Source organism: Arvicanthis niloticus, chromosome 9 (assembly GCF_011762505.2).
Source record: "Arvicanthis niloticus isolate mArvNil1 chromosome 9, mArvNil1.pat.X, whole genome shotgun sequence".
Classification (NCBI taxonomy): Eukaryota; Metazoa; Chordata; class Mammalia; order Rodentia; family Muridae; genus Arvicanthis; species Arvicanthis niloticus.
Window position 1 is genome coordinate 33,404,179 of NC_047666.1, and position 26,889 is coordinate 33,431,067.

At 41.6% G+C, this 26,889-nt stretch overlaps 1 protein-coding gene across 5 annotated transcripts in view; it reads right to left on the reverse strand.

Moving 5' to 3' along the window:
* Nucleotides 1-543: 543 nt before the first annotated feature.
* The window catches only part of Magi1 (membrane associated guanylate kinase, WW and PDZ domain containing 1), a 593,004-nt gene continuing 566,658 nt past the window's right edge, over nucleotides 544-26,889 (reverse strand). The window contains exons 16-25 of one of the 5 annotated variants that reach the window (XM_034511328.2): nucleotides 26,798-26,889; nucleotides 25,186-25,378; nucleotides 22,778-23,074; nucleotides 19,655-19,858; nucleotides 12,476-12,569; nucleotides 12,265-12,325; nucleotides 11,207-11,350; nucleotides 8,079-8,217; nucleotides 5,931-6,019; nucleotides 3,984-4,138 (exon numbers count right to left, since the gene is read on the reverse strand). In XM_034511328.2, coding sequence (XP_034367219.1) covers nucleotides 4,079-4,138; nucleotides 5,931-6,019; nucleotides 8,079-8,217; nucleotides 11,207-11,350; nucleotides 12,265-12,325; nucleotides 12,476-12,569; nucleotides 19,655-19,858; nucleotides 22,778-23,074; nucleotides 25,186-25,378; nucleotides 26,798-26,889 — 1,373 coding nt within the window. In that variant the 3' untranslated portion in view covers nucleotides 3,984-4,078. Of the gene's footprint in view, nucleotides 4,139-5,930; nucleotides 6,020-6,133; nucleotides 8,218-11,206; nucleotides 11,351-12,264; nucleotides 12,326-12,475; nucleotides 12,570-19,654; nucleotides 19,859-22,777; nucleotides 23,075-25,185; nucleotides 25,379-26,797 lie in introns of those variants that run through there. The other 4 variants (XM_076940143.1, XM_034511326.2, XM_076940144.1 and 1 more) reach the window with 4 other exon arrangements.

Here is a 26,889-nt window from a genome sequence, read left to right on the forward strand (position 1 = left end):
ACTTGCTGGTTTTATAAGTAAGGGAAGTGCTAACTGCAGGCAGTGTCACTTGCTGAGGACTGACTGCTTGGCAGGTTTGTCCTGAGCACTTTGCCCTTATTCTGACCTATAACTGTGAGGTCTGCTCCCTCAGAAAGGAGGAAGGGAGGCTTCAAGAGACTAAGGAACCCTCCTGGCCAGGGAACACATCCTTAAGGGGTGACTTGACTCTTTGCTCTGAGGAAGCTGCTATTGCTACCTGTCTGCGATTATAGTTCATGAGCATATGAATTAGCAGAGGATCCTGCTAAGTACACAGCTTGATTATGGAGGTCTGGAGGGAATCTGAGATTGTATACTCCTAATAAGCCACCCTGATAATCATGAGGCAGTTAGGTCATGTGCTACATTTTGAATAGCAAGGCACTTTTCCATAGTGAAGAACACCTTTCATCAACAGAGTGATATTTCAAGAGTTGCAGTCATGGGCCCTCAAGCAGTTACTTGACTCTGATATATTTGAGACCACATGGAGACAATAAAGATACCAATCCAGAAGCAATAGTGGTTATGGAATGCATACACTTCCATGTATTTTTACAGTAAAAATGCATTAAAAAATCTTTCACAAAAGAAACTTAAAAAATACAAGTACGCTATTGACTCCCCCTACCCCCTGAACATTCTTTCAGGCATTGGTTGTGCCATGGGGGCTGGAGAATTTTAACTGTTTGATTTAATCATACAGGATATTCATCCCTCATCAGCCCTCTTATGGGAAATAAAAGGCTAGGGAAGTAGCTCAGAAGAATCAGTTTTCAATATAGGCTACAGTAGATTAAAGAGAATTCTAGGTTTCAGCTTAGCACATGTAGCTTCCCGTACAGTGCAATACTTTCAACCCCAATCTGATGTATGGAATTTAAGGTGAAATTGTCACAGCAAAAGTCCTCATACACTAAGCCGGGCTCAGTTGGGTAGCACTGACTTTAAATGCCCTATACTGTTTCTTAAACCAAGACAGATATCGTGATGTTAACTTCAGGATGCACTCCAAAAATCAACCTTGATTATTATTATTATTTTTTTACTTGCTTAAAACCCATAGACCATGATCAAGAGAATGAACCCATCAGTTAACATTATGGGCTGTGCTAGAACTAGTGAGCAAAATCCTAGCCACAGGGCCTCAAGAGCAACACCTCTAAGCTGGCTCTCAGGAGACTGGATAAAATAAACATCACCACTCAGTAGGAATTTTCCTCAGCATTAATAAAATTGTTAATGTTTGATTTGTAGGGAAAACTCCAGTAATAGAAGTAGCAATCACAGACTCTCTGCCCCCTTTAGCTATAGCATGTATATCGTGTTTGATTCAGAGAAAGAACTTGGATAAATGTCCACATAACTATAACTACTCAGTGTAATGTTATATATAAACCCTAAGTCAAATAAAGCTAAGAACAATGTAATATTTATATGTGCATAGTGTTTTATAAAAAGATTGGCCCACACATTGCTTTTCATCAACACAGAGAGAGCATTAAGCAAGAAATAAATGAAGAACAGAGAATGCAAATGAATTCTTGATTATTCATGAGCAGCCTCTCCATGGAGAACCGAGAGCCCCAACAGACTAAAGCTGTAGCCATTACTTATATAATGTCCCACTGTAAAACAACTTTACATACCTGCTTTAGTTTACAATAAAGTATATCCCCAAGAATCAATCTGTTCACACTCAGAAATATAGACACATGTCACATTCCTCACAGCTAGACTTCTATCATAAATTCTCTTTTATACAAAAAAGGCAACAGTTGTTTTATTTTTTTTTCCAAACAGGCTCTATTAATTACAATTTTTAAACTCTACATACAATGATTGGCTGGTTTTCTTTTCTATTTTTGTTTTGCTTTTTTTTTCTCTCTCTCTCTTTTGCCCCCTCCCTTATTACAGTACCACGGGAACAACAGTGATTGACTTGCAAAGTTTTGTGTCTGAATGGAAAATGTAAAACAGTACTACAGAAATACAAACGCTCTGTCAGCAGGGTTTGCTGTAGTGGTCCAACAGGTACAAGCAAACACTTTGGCTCAGCTAGGCAGTAATCCATTTAAACCACACCTCAGGGCTACAGCTGACCCAACCACACCTTCTGAGGCTTCAGAAAATGGGTCTATGTTAACAAAAAAACAAAAACAAAAACAAAAACAAAAACCCCAAAACATTACATTTTCCTTTGCTGTCCCCAAATACAGGGGACAGGGTCATTTCCCAGCAGATGGATCAAGACCCACCGGTGCCATCATGTTTCGATCAGTCCTTACGACTTAGATTATGGTTTCAAAGTGCATGACCAACTATTCTGGAAATATGTGGCCCCAATACTTGTAAAATATCATGACAGAGGTTTCCTCCATCAGAGTTTACTCCTCCGCTCCCACCGGGCAGAAGGCAAGCAGGGGCATATGCTAACCAGTGGTGGAGGGGATTCCTCCCAGGGTGGAGACATTTACATCTCCCTCATCCCAGAGGCACGGGGTCCTACTTCTATCTACTCAGCTTCATACCGGATCAGACAGCCCAGAAGGAGCTAGTCTGTTTCAGCCAGAGGCTGGCACTTTTCAACGGGCACTGCTGCAGGTGAGATGTACTCTGTGGTGGAGCCTGATGAACCTGATCATCTGAGCTAAGGCTGGGTTTGGTTAGTGGCAGCCAACCTTCTTGTTTCTGCACCATCCTGGGCCAGGGAGAACACAAACCGTTCTTCGACTATACCAACTATAACTCAAGATCATAAGGTTTCTTAGCGCTGTGCACTGTGGTCATAAATATCCTTCATTTGCAGTAGTAGTCTTGTCGCATAGCTTGATGAATTTTAGGCTCACTGGCCACCCTAATCCATCCTAAAAGATCCCCAGTCTGTACAAGCAGGAGTTTGTCTTTTTTTGCGTTCTGCTTTTCAGAAAAACAGGGGGTTTACAGTACAGCACTCCGTCACTTTGGAACAGTTTATATTGAGTTGAATTGAATTGCATTTACATGACCAACAGCCCCGTTTATCTAGGAGAGAAAGAGCTTGCCCCAAGGAAGGAACAACTCTATAGCTTGTGAAGAAACAAAATGTATATCCCTTTGGGCCAGTATTTTGGCAAATAATTTTCAAAAAAAAAAAAAAAAAAAAAAAGGTATGCATTTAAAAATACTTTCTTTAATATTATACATCAGGCACAAGACTTTTCATATATATTTTTTCCTTATAAGATTTCAGATGCATAAAATGTCTGTTACTATTCTTAGGACTATCAGGCGTCAGATGCTTCCTCAGGTAAGAAACTACATTTTGCGACCTTCCTCTTAGAACCTTTGACACGGTAAAGGTTGCAATTCTATGAGTCTCAGATGCTGAGGTCGGTGCTACATTCTTTGTAAGGCCGCCTTCTCTGCTCTGGGGGATTTCTGGGGCTTCTCCCTGCTTCCAGCTTCAGACCAGCCTCCTCTCTCTCTCGGTGGCCAACCTTGTCGTCCCGGTTCCTTTTGTCCAGTGACCGCTCTCGCCTGCGCTCAGGGGACCTGGCCCTCCTCCTGTCGGTGGATTTGGCTCTCCTCTCAGGCGAGCCCCCTCTTCTGCGCTCTGGGGACCGTCTTTGATCCAGGAGTCTTTCAAGGGACCTTCGCCGGCGGCTTGGGGAGCTGTCTTTTCTTCGGGTGGGTGACCGCTCTCGCTTCCTGTCAGGAGACATCTCTCTTCTCTTCTCATGCTTCTCCCTTCTTTCCAAAGTGTTGTCAGCGCTGCGGGTGCCTTCCCTGCGCTTCTCTGGAGACCTCCTCTTTGGGCCATTGGTGGCTGTCCGCTCTGGCTGCACCTCTCTCCATGCGTCGGGTGGCCGGTCTTTGGGCCGGCATGCCCCACTGTCGGGTTTTCTAGAAGTTCCATTCCAGGTGTGATGTTCGTTGGGTTGTTTACTGTGCTCTCTGTTGCCTTTTGGATCCTTCGCGTGTGCTCGCTTTTCGGCATGTTGTGATGATTTGTGAAGATCGGGTGGGTAACTGGACTCCAAGGCTGGATATGGTCTGTGGTCTGGCGGCCCCGGCCTCACTTCCGGAACACCTTGTGCACCGGCGGCGGAGGGACCGTTCCTGTCGCTGCTGGGGTCTGTGAGGGAGAGAAAGAAGAACAGTTTAACAAGAAGGACCTGCGGCTCCTGGCCCAGTTCCCTCCCACACTTGACTCATTAGTCACAACAAACAAACAACTGTTAAAGCAGTCAGTCAATCAAAGCCAACTGAATCTTGGTTAATTTATTACTGCAACTAGTCAGGATTAAAAACTAGCACTGTGGTTTTCAACATCTAGCTCACTATTCCCCACGCCCCGAAGACAGATGGTCAGAGAAATTATAAATGGTTTTAACGTTTAAAGGGAGAACTGCAGGAGTCTGTCTAGAGGTACCGGAACTGCTCCACCTGACCCATGCCTGCTCTTCCTGGCCACCCATCAGTCCTTTTCCCACCTCCGCCTTTCTTCTGTTTCCTTCTGATACTCTTTTTTATTTGAAGAATACGTGTTCTGTTTAAAATGAACCTAGGACACAGACCTGGATGGGCACAAGCAAAGCTTTCCTAGGGTTAGAAATAGTCGCTGGTTTATCTGGGTGGTGATCTAACAGCAAGGACAATCCCTGGAGGAGATGTTATATTATATGAAAAACATAATTCTACTTTAAAAACTGATTCAGGGTATCGGAAAAAGGGGTTATCTAGACAACGCATAGGGCAGATGTTAACTGTTAAATGGGACACCTGCTTGAAGGTCCATTAAACTACTGCTTTTACATTTAACTATTTTGTCTACTTTCAATTAAAAAAAAAAAAAAAAAACCAAGAAACTGTATTTAAAAGAGCTTTCTGCCAGATAAAAGCAAGGGGGATAAGTTGTTAGGTGCACATTTGAAATTAGTTAGGGCTTCATAAAATTATGAAGTTTAAAAGGACCTTTCTTCATGATGGGAGAGGAAAGAGCCATGAAGCCACTGGGCTGCCTCTATTTCAGGCAGGAATCTACAGATCTAAATGCTGGACAGCCCATGACAAGTCCCATTTATCATTTAACTATCCAATCCTACACTATAGCTCTTTAAGGCAGCATCTTGAATTTATGAGAGCCTTTGCAAAGCAGGATGTTTTGTTGTAGTGATAAAACCATCAAGTTTTAGGTGCCTGAGATGTTGTACGACTGCAACATGGGGTATGGGGCTTTAAAAACGCGCTGTGAGATAGCCAGGCCGACAGTAACAAAATGGTCTGTCTCATGAAGGATCTCCCCAAACCCAGAATAAGCTTAACAAAGGCAGAAATGTAGCTTAGGGCATGGGTCCTCACCACTTTTCTTTTTTGATGTGTGTGTGTGTGTGTGTGTGTTGGTGGGGGGCAGCTAACACTTATCTGGGGTCAACCAATCTTTCTTTAACTCTGCCTGTATTGCAAAAAAAATTTTTTTAATGGGTGTGCTATGTACCAATAATGCCTTATTTGCAAAAATAGGCTGTGAGCTGGATTTGGGTCCTGGGCTGGAGTTTGTTGAGAGACACCTGGACAGCCAGGGAATCTTTTGTTCCTATGTGGCCAAGGCCTTACTCACCAGGAGAGAGCACCAGGATGAGGTTCCTGCTCTGGAGATGCTAGATAAGCCACTAGACAAAGACAATGTCACTGCACACTTGGGGGAGGGAAGCACTCAGGTAGCTAGCACAAATCTAACCTAGATCCTTCCTGTCGTCTCAGGACAAGGGGGAGCAACACTTCAACAGGTCAGCCATGTACTTACAATTCAAAGAAGGCAGGGTGCTCAGAATGAATTGCCAAACATATCAAAATAGAGCTAAGCAGAAGCAATGAGGAAATGAGGCCACAGCACAGAAACACCTAGTATTGATCGAGCTACAAACCGTAGTTTGATTATGGCCCATAAGGTAGAAGCAAGCCTCCCCGAGCTTTTCATTTCTCATACATGCAGCGATATTAGGAGGTATCATCGCTGGAGGAGGGAGGGCCCAGCACCAAGAACAGTCAGAGAGAAGGAGAAAGAGAGAAAGAGAAAAAGTTGAACATTTAGATTCCCTATAACAAGAAAGAAAAAAAAAATTCTTCATTTGTTAACATAGGGCAAAGAGAGTTTATTTGTCCAGTCAGACAGTCTAAGGCAACACGCAAGGCTGCAGAGACCGCATTTGGAGCAAATGACGTTTTTAGACAGCCGTAAGATGACTCGAAAACCCAGATGATAATGCATCTTTTTTTTTTTTTTTTTTTTTTGTTTTGTTTTGTGTTTTTTTTTTTTTTTCTCAAACAACTGGAACAATGACAGGCTGGCATAGGAGAGCATGAACAGTAAACAACAAAAGAACCAAGTCCCCCCCGCCCCCCAATACCGCAGCAGTTAAATTAAGTACAAAAAACTCATTACAAAAATAGCCTCACAGAGAAGCAGGTTCCAGTCAAGTCAGAAAAATATTGGAACGTAACATATTATAACCCATTTGTAACTCTAATCAATAGAATTAGAGAGCTTTAGTCCAAATGACGCATGGAGACATTACAGCAGCACAACCCCGGCATGTTCAACCCTTTGTGGAAAACCGTTCATTTCAATGATCTTTATTTTTAGCCCAGAGAACATTTGTTAGTGTCGGATTTTCATCCTCAGTGCAACAGACATAGGTTTGGAGAAGATACACAGGTTACTGACGATGACTCTCAAATGAGGTATCACATCCAACAGAAGCATAGGGAAGACAGAAAAGGGAGACATGTTACACAGTTTCAGTGGTATCAATACACCTAACGGTCAGAAGTCAAGCATGGTGTGCAGCCATGGCACCTGATGTTGTCATCAAGGTTCCCCCTCATCTCAGACCCTCACACAGTGAACCAGTACCAATGTCCGACACCCGGGAAGGCTGCCCTGCAAAGGGACCCTTCTCCTCCTTGAACTATGTCTGAATTGAGTATTTCATTGTGCCCAAAATGCATCTGGGAATTGTGCAGAAAGACGTTCAGAAAAGAGGGTAGTAACAGAGAAATCCCGAATAAAGGGGACCAATGTATATGGGGATCTTTCAATCACAGTTTCTATAGAAACTTTTGTAGACCTTTGGTTGGGAAAAAAAGCCCTACATCTAGGGCATAGCTTCCTTTTTTTTCTTTTTTTTTTGTTTTTTGTTTTTTTTTTTTTTAATTTTAAACAAGAATCTCAAATAAATAGAACATAATTATCACAATATACAATATTTTTGCCATCAGAACACTAAGCTAGGTAAAGAGCATTGCTGTCTACTCAAACTATGTTTAAAGACACGACAGAGGACCTCTACATTTTACCCGGCTTTCCTCACAGGAAAGGTATAGTAACATGTTTCCCTCATGGTGAGCACTGGGAATCTACTTCATCCTTTATCGTTTAAAAACATATGGCTAATAGATCAACATTTGTTTGTTGTTGTTTGTTTGATAGTGTGGGCTCAGGTGGTCTGATTTGTGGTAAAAGACCAGTTGAGGGGGACAGAGAACTGTCAATAACAGAGTCCAAACAAAGTGAGCAAAGCCCCCCTCCCTAATATTTCAAAACTTCACGCCTCTTAAATAACAACAAAACAAAAACAAAACAAAAACAAAACAGAGAAAAAACAAAGAAACAAACCCAACTAGATATTGTGCCTCAACGTGAGTCAGGAAACCTGCTTCTTTAAAGGACTGTATAGTCATTTGTGCTAACAATTGGATCTGAGAAACAGTTTGGCACAGTTCAAACAAACATTCCTTCGCTCTTGGTTGGACCAGACAGGATGTTCTCTCTGATTATCAGAAAGGGGGCTATCAAGATCTTGTCTTAGGCCACGCCCCAGTCCACGTAAGCAAGCAAAAGGATGAAATGTGTAGAGATTTCAGAACAAGCGAGGCAAAGAACCACATGGTGCGAGAGGCTGGTAAGACACTGGTGAATAGGGAAACAAAAAGGGCTTTCCTGTTGCCGTTCTGGAGACAAACTCATGGAGTCATGCCAGGGAAGGAAGGGATGTTTTCATAGTTTGACCCACCATATTCTGGGACGGAGCCGTCTCCCCGCCGCAGAAACAGACGGACTCTGCGGCCGCCATTCTTGATCAGTTCTATGGCCCGAGAGTGTTTCATGTTTTTGGTGGTCTCACCATTGATCTCTAGAATTTCATCGCCAATCTGCCAAAGTAAGAGACGAAATGAAATGGTCACACCAGGTTTCCATAAGCTCTGCAAGTCTTTTGACTTAGAATTCAACCTCCTCATGGACTCTCCAAATACACATTAGGCATATTCCAGACTCTTTCCTATTGTTCAGGATGTAGCCATGAAAATATTAAACCTTCATGGCAGTTAGATTCTAATGAGGGAAAGGCAATTATAGGTATACTATACAAGTAGTACATTACATAATGCTAAGTGCTAACTGAAGCAAAACAGCTTCAAGGAGAACGTGAGCTTCTGAGGAGGGTACAGCAGCATGGCTTCCATGGAGACGCTCCTCTCTATGCAGGGATGCTTGTGTAAACATCCAACAATCTGGATGATTGTTCTAACCTCTGGATGGAGGTTAGAACTGGAGACTTGTTTCGAATCAAAAGAATATGACAAATATGATAAGGAATTAGTTACAGAGTAATTCTTTTTATATGTGTGATTTTTTGTTTTTTGTTTTTAATTTATTTTTTATTGGATATTTTAGTTACATTTCAGATGCAATCCCCTTTCCCCATTTCCCCTCCCTAGAAAACCCCTATCCCATGCCCCCTTCTCCTTTTTGCTTTTATACAATTTTTTTTAATGTTAACCAAAGGCTTTATAAGTTTGGTAATGCTCAATATCAATCAGAAGTGTAACCTAATACCCAACCTAGATATATCAACTATCTTTGACTGGCGGAGACATGTGAACATCTGCCTCCATGTTTGGCCCCTCTCTCTCTTTCTCTCTCCCATCACCTAGCTCCTCCTCCTCCTCTCCCTATTCCTCCTCTTCCTCTCTGTACTCCTCCCACCTTAGCTCCTCCTACATATCACCCTTCCTGTTAAAATAAAACTTTTCTCTCAAAATACAGTTAGAGCATAACTATACCAATTTATGTCAGTAAGGTGCAAGATAGACCTAATACCCAGTCCATCATTTTATTGACTAACCAGAACCTCTGTCATCTATCCTAAATAAAAGACTTAGTTCTGAACCTGGCTTTTTTTCTTGGCTTTAGAATGAATGTCAGCTGAAAACCATCCTCTCAAATATTTTCTCTCAAAGTAAATAGCAAGGATTGGCTTTGAGACTATAAGTTTTCAACCCCGTCAGAAATCCAGAATGACTGAGTTAACTGAAATTATAGGAAGCACAAAGCATAGCTTACAGAATAATTCTATCTCCTGTCTTTTTTCTTACTCTCATTTGTTTTTTAAGTCTCTCACTCTGATGCAGGTCATGGGGTACCTGCTGTGGTGAATGTGATCCCCCTAAGGCCCCGTGTTGAATGAAGACTTACAGCCCCTGAGTAGCTGAATGAAAGGAAGTTAGGTACCGAAGAACATGTTCTTGAAGGGAATGCGGGGACACTGACTCCTCTCTCCCTGCATCTTATCTCCTGTGAGGTAAGGAGTTTTGGTGCACATACATCCCTCCACCCAGCTGTAACATTCTGCCTTCCAAACAGGAACTAAAACCTGTGAGCCTTGTGAGACACAGTCTGTTCTTCCTCATTTCAGGCTAAAGTCTGTAGTCATCTGGTTCCGGAATTGGGCTAATACATTACTAAAGACTTCCACGATAGGAAAAGGAGAGAAGACTCCAGTTATAGGCTGATAGGCACCAAATCCTGAAGACAACCCAAGAATGAGCTCAGGAAAAACCATCCACAGAGGAGTCTTAAGAGACCACAGTCTCACCTAGGCACTGTGCAGAAGCAGAGTGAACAAACTAGGCAACTCTGACTCCCATCGTGGCTTACATTCTAAAGGAAGAGGCAAAGAATTGGCTTTGGGAAACACGTCACATTTGCCAAGTAATCATACGGCCCATGAGGGCCCTGCACCTTGGTCTTCAACTGCAGGGGAGCTGAAGACAACCTCATGCCTACAAAGCTCAAGGGAGCATGGGATAAAAGTGTCTTTGGAGCTATGTGCCACTGTATAATGATGCTAATTCATGCTATTAGAAATGGTTTCTTCCAAATATTTATCATTTTTCGCTCTCTAATTCTTGAAACTATGCTCTACTTTCTCAGTCAAGAAAAGACTGTTAAAAACTTCAGTCTGGGGCCAATGAGATGGATCAGCAGACAATGGCTCCTGAGACAGACTCTAACAAGCTGAATCTGATCCCAGGGACCCACATGGCAGGTGGAGAGAATTGGCTCCTGCAAGTCATGTTATTACCTCCACATGCATATCTATAGATACATATACACATAAGAAGCAGAATAACATATAAAAATAGAAACAACAAAAACACTTCAGATTGAAAGAGGAAAACCATGTATAAACAGTCTATTAAGTTCCTCACTTTGGCTTTGTGTGTGTGTGTGTGTCTGTCTGTCTGTCTGTCTGTCTGTCTGTCTTTCCAACTCACTTCTCTTCCTTCCCTGATTTCATTTACTGCAGTGGCTCCCTATGTGTTGTGAGCTATGTAACTTACTTAAATGAGATGATTTGCCTCTTCTCCGTTATCTAATCTGCATGGAAGGTAATGTGTACCCATAGTAACAAACATTAAATAGCAAGAGAGAACAAGGCCTCAGATGTGTGTCTTTTCAAATTCCCAGGCTAGGTATGCCCAGCCTGTACCGTGAGGGCACACACGGCTGAAGACAGCTACAAATGTGGACCAACGCCAAACTGTAAACTTACTCAAAACTTCTGAAATTTATTTTTGACAATTTTTAAAACTTGATTTTGAGGTCCCAAAACGTGTATCAACTTTATAGATGAAATGACAATTTCGAAAAGTTTGACACACCTATAACAACTTTCAGTGGCAGTGTGATGGAACTGGCACCATGCTGGGGTCGACCTAACTTAGTAGCTATAACTAAGTATGCTTTAGAAAAAAAAAATCTCAGGCAGGAGCCATCCATTCACCATCCTGAAAGCTGTGGGAAGGTTACGAAGACAGAGGATGTACTTACAACGACTCCGGCCTCCTCGATACTTACCCTCATCTTTCCACACCGTTCTGCAGGACCATCCTCTGCTAAGCGCAGGACATAAAGATCCATATTATACTCTCGCCCCCCTCGAAGACTAAAGCCAAATCCCTTGGCTCCTCTTTCCAATTCCACAGTGTAAAAATCTTGCTCCTATTTGAAGACATTAAACGCGATCATTTTGGGGGAACTCAGATCCACACCCCTTCCTCTTAGTGACTTTGCGGAAAGGCAGAGGATCTATCTGCAACTCAGCGATTCTTGTTTATTAATCATCTTCATTAATCTTGTTCATCTGAGGTGTTAGGAATCCTGAATTTGTAAACATTCATGAGCACACCTAAACACACGCATGCATTTACAGCACTTGGTCAGTCAGACTGCAGTTTACTGTTTGAGGCAGGAAAATTTTTCACTATAGAAGACCAACCGCTGGGTGAGATGTGGTGAGATGCCTGATACCTGACAAATGCTAGCAGTGTCCAATGTCAGCCTTTATAAATGAGAGTCCCGTTTCCATTCTGTCTGGGGGATGATCATGAATAACTACTGAAGCCTTCAAGAAGGCCAGTAAAAAAAAAAAAAATTAACTTTGCATCTGCCATGCTTTTCAAATTTGCACCATTGGCTGTTATTTGGGCATTTCCAACCTGAGGACAGGACATGCACACCAGGGGTCTTATCTGAAATTCTAGCCAGAGAAATGTCTTATATAAAAAGACATTTTCTTGACAGTAACAGGGTTTTGAAAACCATGAGAAGCAAGACACTAGCTGCCTTGTTTCTCTGATCACTGAGTCTTGTGACAGCCTTTCTTTCTTCCCCCTTAGAAAAGAGGACCCAGAAATATTTTCAAAGGCAGTAAAAATAAAACGTCATTTCCTAGACAATCAAATATGTACATGTACATCTGGTTAAATCACCTTACAAAAAGATTGTTTATTTTCAAATATGAGTTTTTTAATATATATACTTTTTTTTTTTTTTTTTTTTTTTGTAAAAACAGCTTCAGAAAGTTGGAAGGAAATGAGTAGGAGGTTCAGAGAAAAAGGAGGAGCACCCCTCACCTGTGCAGCCTGCGGTCCTTTGAACTCAAACTGAGAATCCTGCTTTGGTTTGGTGGTGGTCCTGCCAAAATGAAAGACACAAATATAACAGCAACCCAAGAGGAAAAACAAGAGGAAAAAAAAAAAATCAAAGAAGCCTGTTCATCAGGCAGGAGCTACTTTATCCCTTCAACAATGCAGACAATGACAAAGAACCTAAGCCACATCTGACCTTGTTTCCTGGGTCCCCTGCTGAGAGGGGGCATGAGTGGTGGTGATGGTGGCAATCTTCTCTGCATTAGTCAGCAGTGTGGCATTTGAGGACTCTGTAGGGCAGAGCATAAAGACATGAAGGTCTTTGAGAAGACATCTACCAACTGAGAGGCATGCAGAAACCCTGAATCTAGATCCTGACTTCTTCATTTCAATTAGTTGACTGAAATTTCTAAACAATTCCGTGGGTGATGAACCTTCCTGAGGACTGCATCTATTGCAGGATTCTCTTCCCCACCAGACATGTTCCCCACAATGTTACTCAAAGAGATATGTCACTCCTGTCCTGACACTGAAGGAAGAAGGCAGGAACCATCAAAATACTACACCACATTGAAGTTCCAAGAATTTTACAGGGTGATGATAAATGGCTTTGCTAACATTTCTTGCAATTTACCAGCTATATTTGATTGAGTCTGCTTGATTTCCTCATGTGAATACTAAAACCAGAAATGCTGTACCATCTTGTTAAACACATATAAGTAAAGTAATATCTGCTTTCTTCCCCATTCCTTTAATAGAAGCCCAACTGCAAAGATGGGACTCGGCAAAGACGATGGGACTCTTGACAAACCTCACTTAGTATCTCTCAGGAAAGATTCATTTTAAAACTTGCATTAGAATAACCAGTGTTTATAAATATAAGCCATATAAATCATGAAGCCACCTTAATGTAATGAATACAATTATATTCATACGCAAATTGACTTTCTTCTCCACTAATCAAATTCAAAAGCAACTTCATTAATCTTTAGAAGGCTGGAGGTTCGGAATCTGAAAATACTCATGAATGTAAACCCTGTTCTGCACACCCACGCAAATGTAAAATCTAATCACTTGTTAGCAATGGCTAATCATTCTCTATTTACTAATCATTATTCGTCATCTATTTCTCTATTTAGATCAAGCTAGGTAGCAGCCAACCATGAGCCAGTGAGTCTTACTCTCAGTATTTATTTTTAAACTGACTCTGAATGCTTTCTAATCAGGTAAGTACTAACTGTGGTTGTGGTTTTCTAGTATTAGCCTGTAAATGTCCACTTAATTCATGAAGCACCTTAGGAACTCGAAGTTCCCACAAGCCATGGTTCATAGGAAGCAGCTTAGCATTTGCAGAATGCAAATATCTATCCACCAAGTGCAAGAACGTTTCTATGGGAAAATGTTTTAAGTATTCTAAACCTAGAAACCTGGAATATATCTTTCTCCACTGCATTTCTGGAACAAAAGACAACCCATTTATCTCAAATGATGGTGGTCTGTCTTCAATTTCCATTCCTTAGCATGGACTAAGCTCGTACCTTCCTAGTGCTTTAATTTTTGTCATTCAGATCATTGCTTCCCCCCTCATTTTGGTATAGGCCTTATTTTTCTTATTTGGTAAAAGGAGCTCTATCCTGTCTTGTGGATGAAGAGATAGAAATGTTTCTTAGACTGCCTGGTACATACACAGTGAGTGCCCAGTGCACATCTAGTCCACCTTTGGGCCTCGCTTCTAGTAAAAACTCTTATTATTTTCTAAGGGAGCTTCTGGAAGTTGTTTCAAGTCTCTGCAAAATGACAAAGTTTAATATGATTTTTTTTACAGTTTCTCTAGTATACCCCAAAGCCTATTACTCTTACAGCCAAAGCACAGACTCTAACTGGATCCAGAGAATTGCTTCTCTATCCTAGTCACATTGCAGGACAGTGTTCCCTGTAATCTGTCCTTATCAAATATCTTTGTAGCTAGCAGGGAAAGAGTGTATGGCCAAGAAGGAACTGGCATGTGAAACAAAGGGGAATGTGTCTAGGAGCATCTCCTAGGCTGTTCTCTGTCTGGAATGGTGACATGTGCTCTGTGTCCTCTGAGTGGGGAGGTGGTATTCATATTAGCTTGCAGGAGTACTTCCCAGTGGTTGCAAGGTCAGACTGCAGAGTCCCACTATCATGTTCTGCATCCTATGCTCTGCAGCTTACTGGATAGGTTTTAAACAAAATGACGTAAGCACATGCTGCCTCAGTTCTCTCCCTGCATGAGAGGAACACAAGTCTCTAAGGAAACTGCAGTCTCTAAGGAAACTGATGCAATGATTATAATTAAAAAATAGGATGGTGCCTGACACATAAATATTAGTCAAAATGATTAGAATGTGTGGGGTATTAACTTATTAGTGCCGTTGTTTTAAGAGTGTGTTGGTGAATTTTAATTACTGTTATTAGGAGACTGAGGAACACTAACTCGCTCATTTACATCACTTCCATACCAGGGCAGCTAACCTGGAGAACCATAGTGATAAGTCTGATATTACATAACACAAATTCACTGTGTCAGTAGAAGACACAGGGATACACAGGGATAGTACTTCCTGTCAGTATGACTCATGGGAATACTTATGACCATGGACATTGGTGTCTGAACACCTTGATATTGCTCATTATTGTTCATTGCATAACGATTATCCGGGAAATTATGAGAATGCTTTGGTCATAGTGAATTCATTATTTGGAAAACAAAAAGAATGTTTTCTTGTAGTTAAAGTGATTATAATTGCTGAATAAATTCCTTTAGAATGTTTGTGCGTTGTTAATCGCTAGTGTTTTCTGGGCACATCCAATCCTATTGTCAAGCAGATTTTCTATTTCTGGTGTTTTCATGGTTTGATGGCACATGATGATCATGCACTACACATATAAATAGAATGTCATCGATAATTTTCCTTTGATTCTTCACTTGCAACGTCTCCCAGTGCAAACGGTTTGGGTGCTGAAGCTTAACGTTGAGCATTTAAAACACATTAACACCTAATACGCTGCTTCGAGTCTAATGAGTTTTCCTCATCCCATTGTTTGTGTTACTATTTAGTTTACAGTGTGCAAATCAAACACTGTACCTTGTAGATTCGCTATGATAATCACCATTAAATATGATAATCACCTGCCATATAACAGGCTGGCTCAATGAATGTCTGCTTTACAGATGTGGATTTGAGGCACTGAAATGTAAAGAATATGTTCAAGGTCTTCCAGGAAGCAAAAGGAGATGGTGGGAATTGAACCCAAGGCTTGCATGCCTCACAGTTCATTTTCAAACTTATTTGTTTTATACGGGAATTATATTTATCAAGAAAACCAAACCCAATTGGTGCACTCCTTTCAAATAAGCAATACTTTAATTTTATTCCATGAATACCAGTAACTTCACTAAAGACCATCAGTGATTACGTAACATATAACATAGCCTGTGGTGCCTATTGAATTTTATGGGCCATCTTCAGAGCACCAAAATAGTTTAAATAGGCTTGATTTCCAGTACGCTTTTATAACATCAATAAAGTTATACTTATTCTCCATAAACATTTAAGTCTTCATTTGGAATTAAATCAAGATTACATCTACCGAAACACTGCCCGACCTTCAGATACAGAGATACAGACCATCATCAAAAATATACTATGGCCCTAGCCCCGACACGTGACAGAAACATACCAAAGGGCAGACACAGGAGCACGGGTTTCCCTGTCCTCTAACGGCAACGGTATGAGGGAGTGTCATACTGCATATGACTGTCACTGCTCTCAGGTAATGAGCAGATTGAGCATTTCAATGACAAAATCTAGAGGGTGCCTATCTCCTTCATTAAACAGCATCTACATCTACTTTCACTCCCCCTGGGGAATGAAGATGGATGATCCTCAGTTTTCAAAGCAATCACACATCTTAAAAGAACAAATCCTAGTTCTCTAGGCACGGTAGAGGGCTATGCTAAGCCAGGGCCTTTGTTCTTCTGACAGGAGCATCTACCTTGGTTTTCAATTTCCCTCCATGACAAGTGGTTACCATACTAACTTCACTCCCATGCTAATAATGCTAATATTCTTATCTTCTCTCATGAAATATACACCGAAAAGTGAAAAGCCAAGCAAGTCAACAAAGGATACAATGTTTTTTTCCTAATACTTTAACATGCTAACATGTTAAATATGCTAACATGTTAATATGTAACAAGTATCTGAATACATTGTAAAACCCGAATCCCATGTATACATGAAAGCTGTTGGGAGCTTTTTACTGTTTTTTTTCTTCTCCCAAGGAAGCAACAGACTCTACTGCTCATCTCTGTCTTATCTATAAGTAAATACTTTGAATAGCAGTGAAATGAAATATTAGTTACATTTTAAGCACATACATATTTTTATTATCTGGAACCTAAATCCAAATTAGCTAAGCTCAGTCAAGTTCTACTTTGCCTGATTAAAGTCTTACTCCCACTTAAACAGGCATTTCTATGCAATACAAATACGCTTTGATTCTGAAAATTCAAGCTCAGATTCAGTATGGTTAGCTCTCTTCTGGGTCTTTCTGGGCTGTCATTATATATTTAGTAACCCCTGCTCAGACACTGTGGCAGAAGCCCTTCTACTCAACTTCCTATCTTGATAACTACCATAGAGAAGACAAAGAGGAAAGGGGTGTTGGTCTATATAGATCTATGAAGATAAAGGCAATGTTCTAGAGGTTTACTGGACAGAGGAGAAAGAGAGAAAATAGAGTCAGAGAGACTAGAGAAAGAATGAGGTATCTAATGACAGGAACAGAGGCAGCAGGAACTGAACAATTGTCTAGAGTGATGGCTCATGTCTGTAATCCCAGCACTCAAGAAGCTGAAGCAGGTAGATCTCATGCTGAAGACAGCCTAGGCTACACTGTGAGACCTTGTCTGCAACAAAAGAAATAGACTAACAAAACCAAAGATGTGTTTTCAGGGGATGCTTTTAAGCATTACCCAAATCAAAAAAATCAGGATCAGTGGTCATTCTGTGGTTAGGAACTTCAGCCTCTTTGTAGGTGCTGTAAAATAATGGGCCTTCGGGCTAGTGAACATTCAAATGAAACATCTGAAAGAGACCAGAGTTCCCTAGCCTGAAGAGCCCCCACTTCACCCCATAAACCTGTCCTACAAACTACATACAGAAGAAATGGAACCACTAAGTTTTCTCCCCATCACACAGTAATGGCTACTCTTTTTTATATACTTGCAAAATTCTCTGGAATCTAACTCCCTTGTCTCAAGCTCTAGTTTCAGACCTTTTAATGCAGGAACATCACACATTCTTCCCGCCAGGTGTGACTGCCTTCACCCAGCACCTGACACAGTCACTTAAGTCTCTGGCTGAGAGTTTTACTATCATGGCAATGCTTTCCTGAAACTCCATAGATAAAAATCACATCCTTAGAGAATCCATTCTGCCTTAAAAAAAAAATCAACCAATCATACTATATTTGTATCAACTTTGTTTACTATCTTCTAATCAAAGTAGGAGATAAGTATTAGTTTTTAAAAGGCCTTTAAACTGCCAGTTATTAGTGGAATGCGTGTGTGCGTGTGTGTGTGTGTGTATTTGGTGTTCAGGTTTTTAAAAGGTATATTGTATGTTATTTAATTAAGTTGATTCTCAGTTTACACGCTGTAGTATAGTTGCCATTCCTGACTTCACACTTTCTCTAGGCACTTGTTTTAAGGGGTTCCTCCTCCTGTCTGAGGCATTTTCCTTCTCACATCTTGACTGCCCAGAGAGGAGCCACTAAGTCACTTCCTGTGCCCAGTTCTTTGGGTTTGTACTAAGATCTCTCTATGACATGTAAACCTATTTCTATGCTACTTCTTGGCTCATTTCCCCTCTCTTTGTCTGGCTTCCTTATGTACTCCATTTGGAATCTAGGCTCTGCCATTTTGCGATCAATTTTGCAAATTGTGGTAACCTTCCAGAGGGGCAAATTAGTGAAATGGTCCTTGCATCAGACGGTAAATTACAAACCATGCATTTAAATTAAAGAAGGTGGCACACACGATCACTTATGGAGCTATATGTTGTCCTTCATAAGTTCTCTATTCTGAGAATATGCAATTTTTAAATTGTGTCTAGTTTTAAATTTACTGAAAAGCTCCAGCTCTGCCACTCAACTTTTTAATCATACATATCACTTTCTACCAATTGACATATAGAATATTCATTTGAAATAAAATGTCAGACTTTCTAGATCTATGGCATAGTGTTTCTCATCTTGGGAAACACACATTTTAGAATGTAACTTATTTTATAACATGTATGGAAATGATGGGGGGAAACCAACTAAATGTTTTTGGATAAGTGTTAGTTTCTTCCTAATATAAAGCTGGCTTACTAAGCTCAATGCTCACACTTTAAGTGTACAAGCAACCAACCCTTACCAATACCAGCACATCGACTTCATTCTTGTAAATATGAACACTGTTTTTTTTTTTTTATTTATACTAAGTGACTTTTTACTGTGGGGTCTGTTCTGTGTACTGTGGGATGTTTAGGAACATCCTAAGCCTTCATCCATAAGAGGACACTGTACACACTGCAGAAATAGCTTAATGCAGAACTGCCATTGATGTACAAAGAACCAAACATAAGGAACGGCCCAAGTAAACAAGGGTACTTCAAGTTTAATGTACATAATCTGTCAAGAATATAGACATCCATATCTAAGTTATATACAAACCATAATTGGCAAAGGGTATTTTGTAGGGAAGGAAAGTTCTCTGTTCTGAGAATACGCAATTTTAATTGTGCCTAGTTTTAAATTTAGTAGTTTTAAATTTAAAAGGGAACTGTTCATTAAATCAAAAGTATTGATATGTTTCTTTTTTGACAAAACAGTCTTGGCTATGCATTGCTGTTAGCTAGGTTTTGTGATGTCACATTTCAGTGACTGTTAAAAAAAAACATTAAAAAAACCCCAAAACTTTCAGCTATACTATCATTCTGTTATTACTACCCATAGTCGAGGTTTTTTTTTTTTTTTTTTTTTTTTTTTTTTTTTTTTTTTTTAGCTCTGAAGACAAGAAGAGCAAGGGAGAAAACAAACGGAGAATGCTGGAGAGATTTTCTGAATTTTTTTTTCCATGTGCATTAGGGTGGGATGACAGGGCTAGAGGGTTAATTAAGTCAGAGAGTGAGCAGGAGTTTAGTAACATTGGCTCTGGTCCATCTGATAGGCATGTTCAGTTAGGGATGGATAAAGTTGCCTCTACAGCAAAATCAAATGTTCGGTTACACACGAACACTAGTGGGGGAAGATAAGAGGGAGGAAGGGAAGGGGGAGAGAGACAGAGGTAGGTATACTTTACCATCCCCGGGGATGATGCGGAGAGTCACTGTGTTGCCCGCTTCTTTGATTAGGTTGACAATGTCAGAATGGGATTTGTTGGTGATGGAGCATCCATTTACTGCCAAGATCCGGTCTCCTACTTTCAGCTTGCCACAGCGGTCAGCAGGACTCCCTTCAATAATCCGACCTATTTTGTGAGGCATAGCCACACATGCATTGCCTGCTTTGGTATTGAGTTTTAATTTTTTTTTTAAAGTTATGTGGGAATATAGTGAAGGGAGGAGAAAAGGGTTGAAAAGGGAGAGAGAAGGTTAAGTGTTAATTAATTAAAGCATTAAGCAAATGTTATTAAAGGAGAGCGCTGTTTTGATGGTCAAAACATTGGCAATACTCAGGGTGTCTAAAAAGCCACAGCCCTGAGTCTACAGTTCAAGGTCCCAGTTCTTTTTATTTTAAAATGATGGCAAAGCCCCAGCTTCTCTCATTAAGACAATTAGAATCTGGGGTATTTGGCAACTTGAGTCTTGAGACTCCAAAATAACTTGGAGGCTGTTGGTTTATTTTGGGGCTGTACATATAAACCCCAGAGCTGGGATAGATGCTTTTACCCATTCTGTCTTCCTGCCACTTCATTTTGCCAACTGTTATTAACACGTCTGCCAATGTTTTGTTCTTTCTCCATTTACAAAAATAATCACTGGGCTTCTGGTGAGGTTAAGAGTCTGCTAGCATTAAAAGTTCAATCTGAAAACACAAAGTGGACTGACACCTTTGTTCCCTATGTACGCTGATGGAAGCTTTAGAAAAGGCATAATTGTAAGAGATAAGCCAGGAGAGCACCAAGACAGACACTTAGGGATCCATGTTCACTCAGCCCAAGTCAGGAGCTCTCAGGGAGGCCCTCGTGGGCTCATTAGCTCTGAGCCTCACAAACAAATGCCCTTGAAGGGACACAGTGGAAATCTAGTACCTACTCACGCTGAAGATAGCAAACCAAAGCTAGCCTCAAGTCATTCCCTAGCTCGCTTTCTTTAATCATCTGCATCGGCTCATGGGCTTACAGGCACACACGCAGGATCTGACACAGGGTGGAAGGGATCTGCAGGCTTACTGCACACTTGAACCACTCTGCTGGGAGAGCTGTCTTTGAGGGGTGCTCTGGTATAAGCAGGTGCTTGTGTATTGAGTCTCGATGTGTGTGTGTTTTATTTGTGTTTGACACCGGGTTTCAGTGTTGAACCCTGAATGTCCTGGAACTAGCTCTGTAGACCTGGCTGGCCTTGAACTCAAGAGAAATCTGCCTGCCTCTGGCCCCTGAACACTGTGTCACCTGGCTGAGTTCTGATGTTTTTTATACAGACTTTTAGAATTTGTTCTCGCAGAAGTATCAAAACAGCGACAAATGGTGACAAAATTAATAGGGGAGACAATAGAGTCAACTGTGCAGATTCTTTCATTATAACTGCCCTGAAGGGAAAACTGTTTGAAAAATATACTTTGACTCTTCAAATCTGAATGGAGGAATTGACTGGTCTGTGTCTCTACGTGGAATGCCAAATTCAAAGAACTTTAAAAAGCAAGTGAGCTATCGGTGAACGTAGGCAGGAGGTGCAGCAGAAGGTGTGCGCATGGGATCCAAGGTCCCGAGTAAATATAGCTCAGCTCCAAGGCCAACCTGCAGGACAAGGGTCTCAAACAGCAGGCATGAAGAAAGGCTCTGAATAGCTCAGCAGTCTCATGCAAGGCGTTAGGGAAAGTTCAATTTGTTGATTGTAAGAACCCAAGGAAAATAATCAAAAGATCCAACTGTGCGCAGAAACATTCAATACTCATCATCGGACACAGGGCCTGTCACCCGACATACCTGCTTTTTTTTTCCTGGAGTCTGAAAACAAGAACTACAGTAAAGCTCCGTGTGCTTCGGGATACACTGGAGGTTTTTTGGGGGGGCAAACAACTTGGGATTTTCTTCTCCTGTTTCTTGTTATTTTAAAAATCAGCAGAAAAATCTTTGGGGTAATTTAAAAGCAAAGCAAAATAAAGTAAAATAAAAACTGTGCCTTGACGCTAGGTCATGCGTTGGGTCATGCACTGGGCCATGCGTTGGGTCATGCACTGGGCCATGTGTTGGGCCATGCTGTGATGACTTGATCTTTGCAGCTCAGAGAGGCATGGTTAGTAATGGGCGTGGTTACTGCAGTAACACATGGGCTGACCAAACTGAGTGTCCCCGTCAGCAAGAAGCAATTTATCAGGACTAACTGGAGACAGAGTGGGAGTGGGTTCTATTGAATCAGAATGTTAAAGGGATGTAGCCCCTTGTTAACTTCAATGAGTGACCTAGACCTCGGGCCACAAGGAACTATGAGGTTGAGCCATTTGAGAGAAAATTGAAGCCTGTATCATAACTCTTCACGTCTCCTATGACCTTCCAGTGTGCTCGGGAGATGACAAGGGACTGAATCAGACAGGAAGGTGCACACCCATTGCAACAGGGAAGAGACTCAGAGACTCAACTGGCTTCCTGTTTGTCTTTGTGAATGACCCAGGAGAGAGTTCATATTTAGAGATTACAAAACATTATCCATATTTCAGTAAAATCTAAGACCTGAATAAGACCCCAAATTAAATGCCAGATTCTAGAGCAACAATAAAGTATCATTTAAAACTTCAGGCAGCATTCAGGTGGGGACAGAGAAAGGCCAGATGAGGTGGGGGAGAATCACAGGACATTTTTTACTTCTTACATCTCTACTTTTCCTAGGCATTCTTAAACACATCTGCTGCTTTTAGAAATCCTTATGACTTTTCTGAGGCCACTATGATTAATATCGTGTACTTCGGAACTTTCTCGAGTCGTTGGCAAAAATTATATAATCCTTCACACTACCAAGGGGCCGCTATTCAAATTTGACAAAAATCTTTTGTGTGCTTGAAGTTGTGCATGACCACACATTTAGAAAGCTAAAAGGGGGACCCAACAAAACCTACCAAATAAACTCCATCTCCAATTAAGACTTTAATTTATGAAGCAAAAAACCATTAAGGCATTTCTGTTAAGAGCTGCGCCCAGACTGTCTGTAAGGGCAGTAAACATTGTAAACCGCTGAGCCGTCCCGGCCCAGTCCTTTCTAGCACTCACCGAAGGTTGTGCCGGCCTCGGGCCTGCTCACGGAGGACACGATGACAAACCCGAAGCCCTCATTCTCCCCACGCCGAATCTCCACATCATAGGGCTGCAGCACGGCTGTGCTCACCACACCGCTGCCCCCGCCACCACCACTGCCAATGCCACTGGTGCTGCCGCTGCCAGAGCTCACGGTGTTCAGCGAGTTCTGGCTGCCCTGCGGTGTGCGCTTCTCTTCCGTCAGAGACGCGGGCTGGTTGCTACTGTGGTGTGATGAGGCTGGTGAGGGCACCTCATTCTCTGCTTTGGGGACTGTAAGAGAGATGTGTGTCTAAACCATTTGATTCCCAGAAAATGGACCCAGCCACCACACTTCCAACTTCCCCACCTGTAAAAAAAACCAAGATGCTAACGGTGGCGCCTCGACTCAGAGAGGAGCCACACATGAAAAGGCATGAAAAGCAGCCTTGTTTTAAAAACGTTAATAGTCAGGCTCCAGGAAGGCGGACTATACACAATGACCCCCAGAGAGGACTCCGAAATAGTCCTCTATTTAGGAGGGAGAAGGTATTTACAGGGTAGACAGTACAATGATAATACCCATAATGCCATTCAGTCTAGAGCAACATCCAGTTCTGACTTTCTTCTGCACAGGAAGGAATTGTGAGAGGCATTGCTCTGGTATGAGCTCTACCAGTGAGGGCAACAGTTCTAGCTTCACAGGCTCACTCACAGTCAGACCACCCCCTTCTCTGCCTCCTGTCACATTTTTGCTCAGCGTTTACTCCTTCACTGGGCAGAAGCTGTTAGGGGTTGTACCTTTAAGTTTGCACGAATGGATTTATGAGGACCCATGGTACATACACTTAACTGCTCTCCCAGCTCCCAGCTGTAAATATCTACTCTGAACACAGAGCTAGAAGCATTAGCTTCTGTTCCAACTTCAGTAAGCCTTCCCATCTTGCTGTCTTGTCAGCTAATGGGGCAGAACATTCTTAGATAGTCCGCACCCTGGGTGGAACCAGGTACCAAAAGGAGTGTGTGCTGATATAGGCTGTGGCTACGATTATCTTTATCCACAAAGCTTTTACTTTCATACGTGTTTTTGATTATGGGAAGCACAAATGTCACGAACTGACAGTTGTTATGAGGTAACTCAGGAGCACAAGTATATGATCACATTGTTATGTAAATGTCACCCTACCCATTTCTAGAATTTCGTTAGCTTCCCCAAGTGACACCCTCACCACTGAAGAACAACAACTCTCCAGTTCTCCCCCTTTCTGCTTGCTATCTGTTTACCTAACTCCACTTCATATGCTGTCTGCAAAGGACTAATGTGCTAAACATCCCAAATATTTCAAAATGAACCTGAAACAATAGAGTGAAATTTACATTGCCTTACTACTTTAATTTAAGCCAGGGAAATCAAATAGTTTTCAACTCACCTCAAAACCCAAACCAAATTAGCTGACTGCCACTGGCTGCATGGAATGCCTGGCTATAAGACCTTGGTGGCCTGAGATGAGTTCTGAGGACAGTCTGTGGTGGAGTGGGACTGTTTTAGTGATGTGCCACTAGACACATCACACTGTAATTAATTATATATCACTTAAAGTAAGCCTCATTAGTATTTCTTTAAGGGCCAACTAACTTTATCTGGTAAGTAACTGTTACACTGATATTAAGGCTGCAGAGAACTCATAGGGTTTCATATCACACTTCTTAAGAAAATCAACCGACACAACGGTTAATCTTCTGGATTCTGCTGCACCGGCTTTGAGTAAAGGCTGCATGCAAAGGTGAACAGTAAAGATCTATGCTTCAGGAAGGAACAGATATGTCAGAGCTTTCTTAAAGTGGCAGAGACAGATACAGAAATAATGCTCTGAGCCACAGGCATGGCAGGAAGTGGGTGCTAAAACCTGAGAGCGTTTGGTGACAAGTTCTTTTTGAGTTGAGCCTGAAAGGGTATTTTAAAAATTGCAGAGGAAATCAGGGATGCCCTAGAACTGGCCATCTCCTTAGCTTTCCAGTGAAGGACAGAGGAAAGCCTTGAGGAATAAAGCAACAGCAAGGTGCTGGCTGAGGATGAGCTCATTCAAAGTTCAAACATGGCTTCTGTTTTGTGAATCGGGAGCTGACCTTTTCTCACACCCAGTGAAGAGGAAGGCTAAGTTCTGGTTGGTGAGGGGGCAAGAGGCAGGGGATGTAGCCTTCTTAGCCTAGCATTCTTCTGGACATCTTTCTGGAGCATATTCAAACAGCATATTAAACTACTTCTGAATGACAGCAGGGCTGGAGAGAAACAAACCATCTGGAAATTCTGAGCTTGATCACATTTGCAAACATTTGCTAAGATAGAAGCTTGAGCAGGCAGACACAGACAGAGCACGGTCTGGAGGAAGGAATGAGAAACATACCGGCAAACACCACTTTACGCCTTACTGTGAGATTGACATGGCCTTGCTTGGCAGCTTGTTGCATAAGCTGGACCACGAGCTGGTGTGATTTCCCAATTACTGGTGTCCCATCCACACAGATTAATTCATCTCCAGACCTCAGGCGGCCGTCTGTGTCAGCAGCACCCAGTGGCACGATGTGACCGATATAAATCTGTTGAGTAATCAGATGACGGGTGAAACACTGTCCTGTTGGTTTTACTATCAAGACTGATGGTCCATGCATCTCTAGAAATAATTCAGTTTATTCATTCAGATCCGCATGCATGCCACAAACAATTATTGAGCACCTACTGTGTATAAGGCACTGTGCCAGGAGCTGTAGCAGTTTGTAAAATGTGGAAAGAGTAACTATTTTGTTACAGACTCTCTGAAATAGATACATCTGTGGTCTGTCAATCACGTATTTTTCTTCTAATCTGGAAAAAAACGATTGCTTCATTTTCTTACTTGAAAAGGCTTTCCCTCATTTCCTGTCTACTCAACAATGTCACTTTCATTATGCCCTACTGATTTTTATCAATATGTCTTCTCTTAAAGGGTCTACTACTGTCTGGTTAGGAGTAGGGCATTTCACTAGACAGTATAAAATGAAGCAGTCTGGCCTAATGTTTCCATTTCTGCCATCTTTTAGGACCAGAAGGCAGAGGAATGCTTATATCCAACGTTTTGTAGTTTCACCATTCACTAAATGTGAGTTTAAATATTGGTGTGTGGCTTTGTCTTCCCAGTAGACAATAATGTAATCATTTCCTCTACATGACATTTAGAGTTTATGAGAAACAGAAACAAAAAGATGACGGACTTGGGGTATGTCAGTCCTTCCATTTATACTAGCTCTGTGACCTTGGGCCAATTAGTTAATTTTTCTGGGGATTTTATTTTCTGATTTGAAAAACAGGGATACATCCTAGATAAAGGATACATGTGTTAGAAGTCTTTAGCAGAGCACACCACACACAGTAACTGCTCAGTGAATAATAGCTTTTATTCCAAAGGGATCAAGGCTTCTTCTCTTCTGTTTTCCTTGCAAAGGACATTGTGATGTTAAAGGAGACTTACTCTGAGAGACTGAGGCCCAGGGAGGAGTCTCAGTGTTTCTAGATCACTGTTCAGGGTTCTTTTTCTGTTATATAAAGACAGGGTGCCATTTTCCTGAACCAGTACCACTGCCCAGGGAAGTTCCCTCTGTGCTCTAGTCACTTACTACACAGACCCCTATACTTTCTCCTCAAGTACCCCCCCCACCCCCCCAATGCTGAGCTTTGTTAAGAAGATGCTCGATTTGCCTTTTGTTTTCCTTCTTCCTAGTGTGCTGCAGGGACAGCTGCTGAAATTCCCCACCACACACAAAAGCTTTAGAAAACATTACTTTTCTTCTTCCTTCAGACAAACAACAACAAATGCAGCTTTACAAAAAGCCAGTATGAGATCCATACTGCCCAAGATGAAAGAGCCAAGGGCCACAGCTAGCTGGACTCCTATCCTATCTTGGTGATCTGTCACTGCTGCCACTTTCCTTTGAAGCCTTTTAGCAAACAGCACTGGGGAAGGAAGCAGATAAAAGACTCACAGGTTCCCCTGGCTCATTTCCACCCAGAATCCTAAATCCAAATCCAGTCTCTTTTCTCCAGAGGAAGATGTCCTGTTCCTGGTAATCTGGAA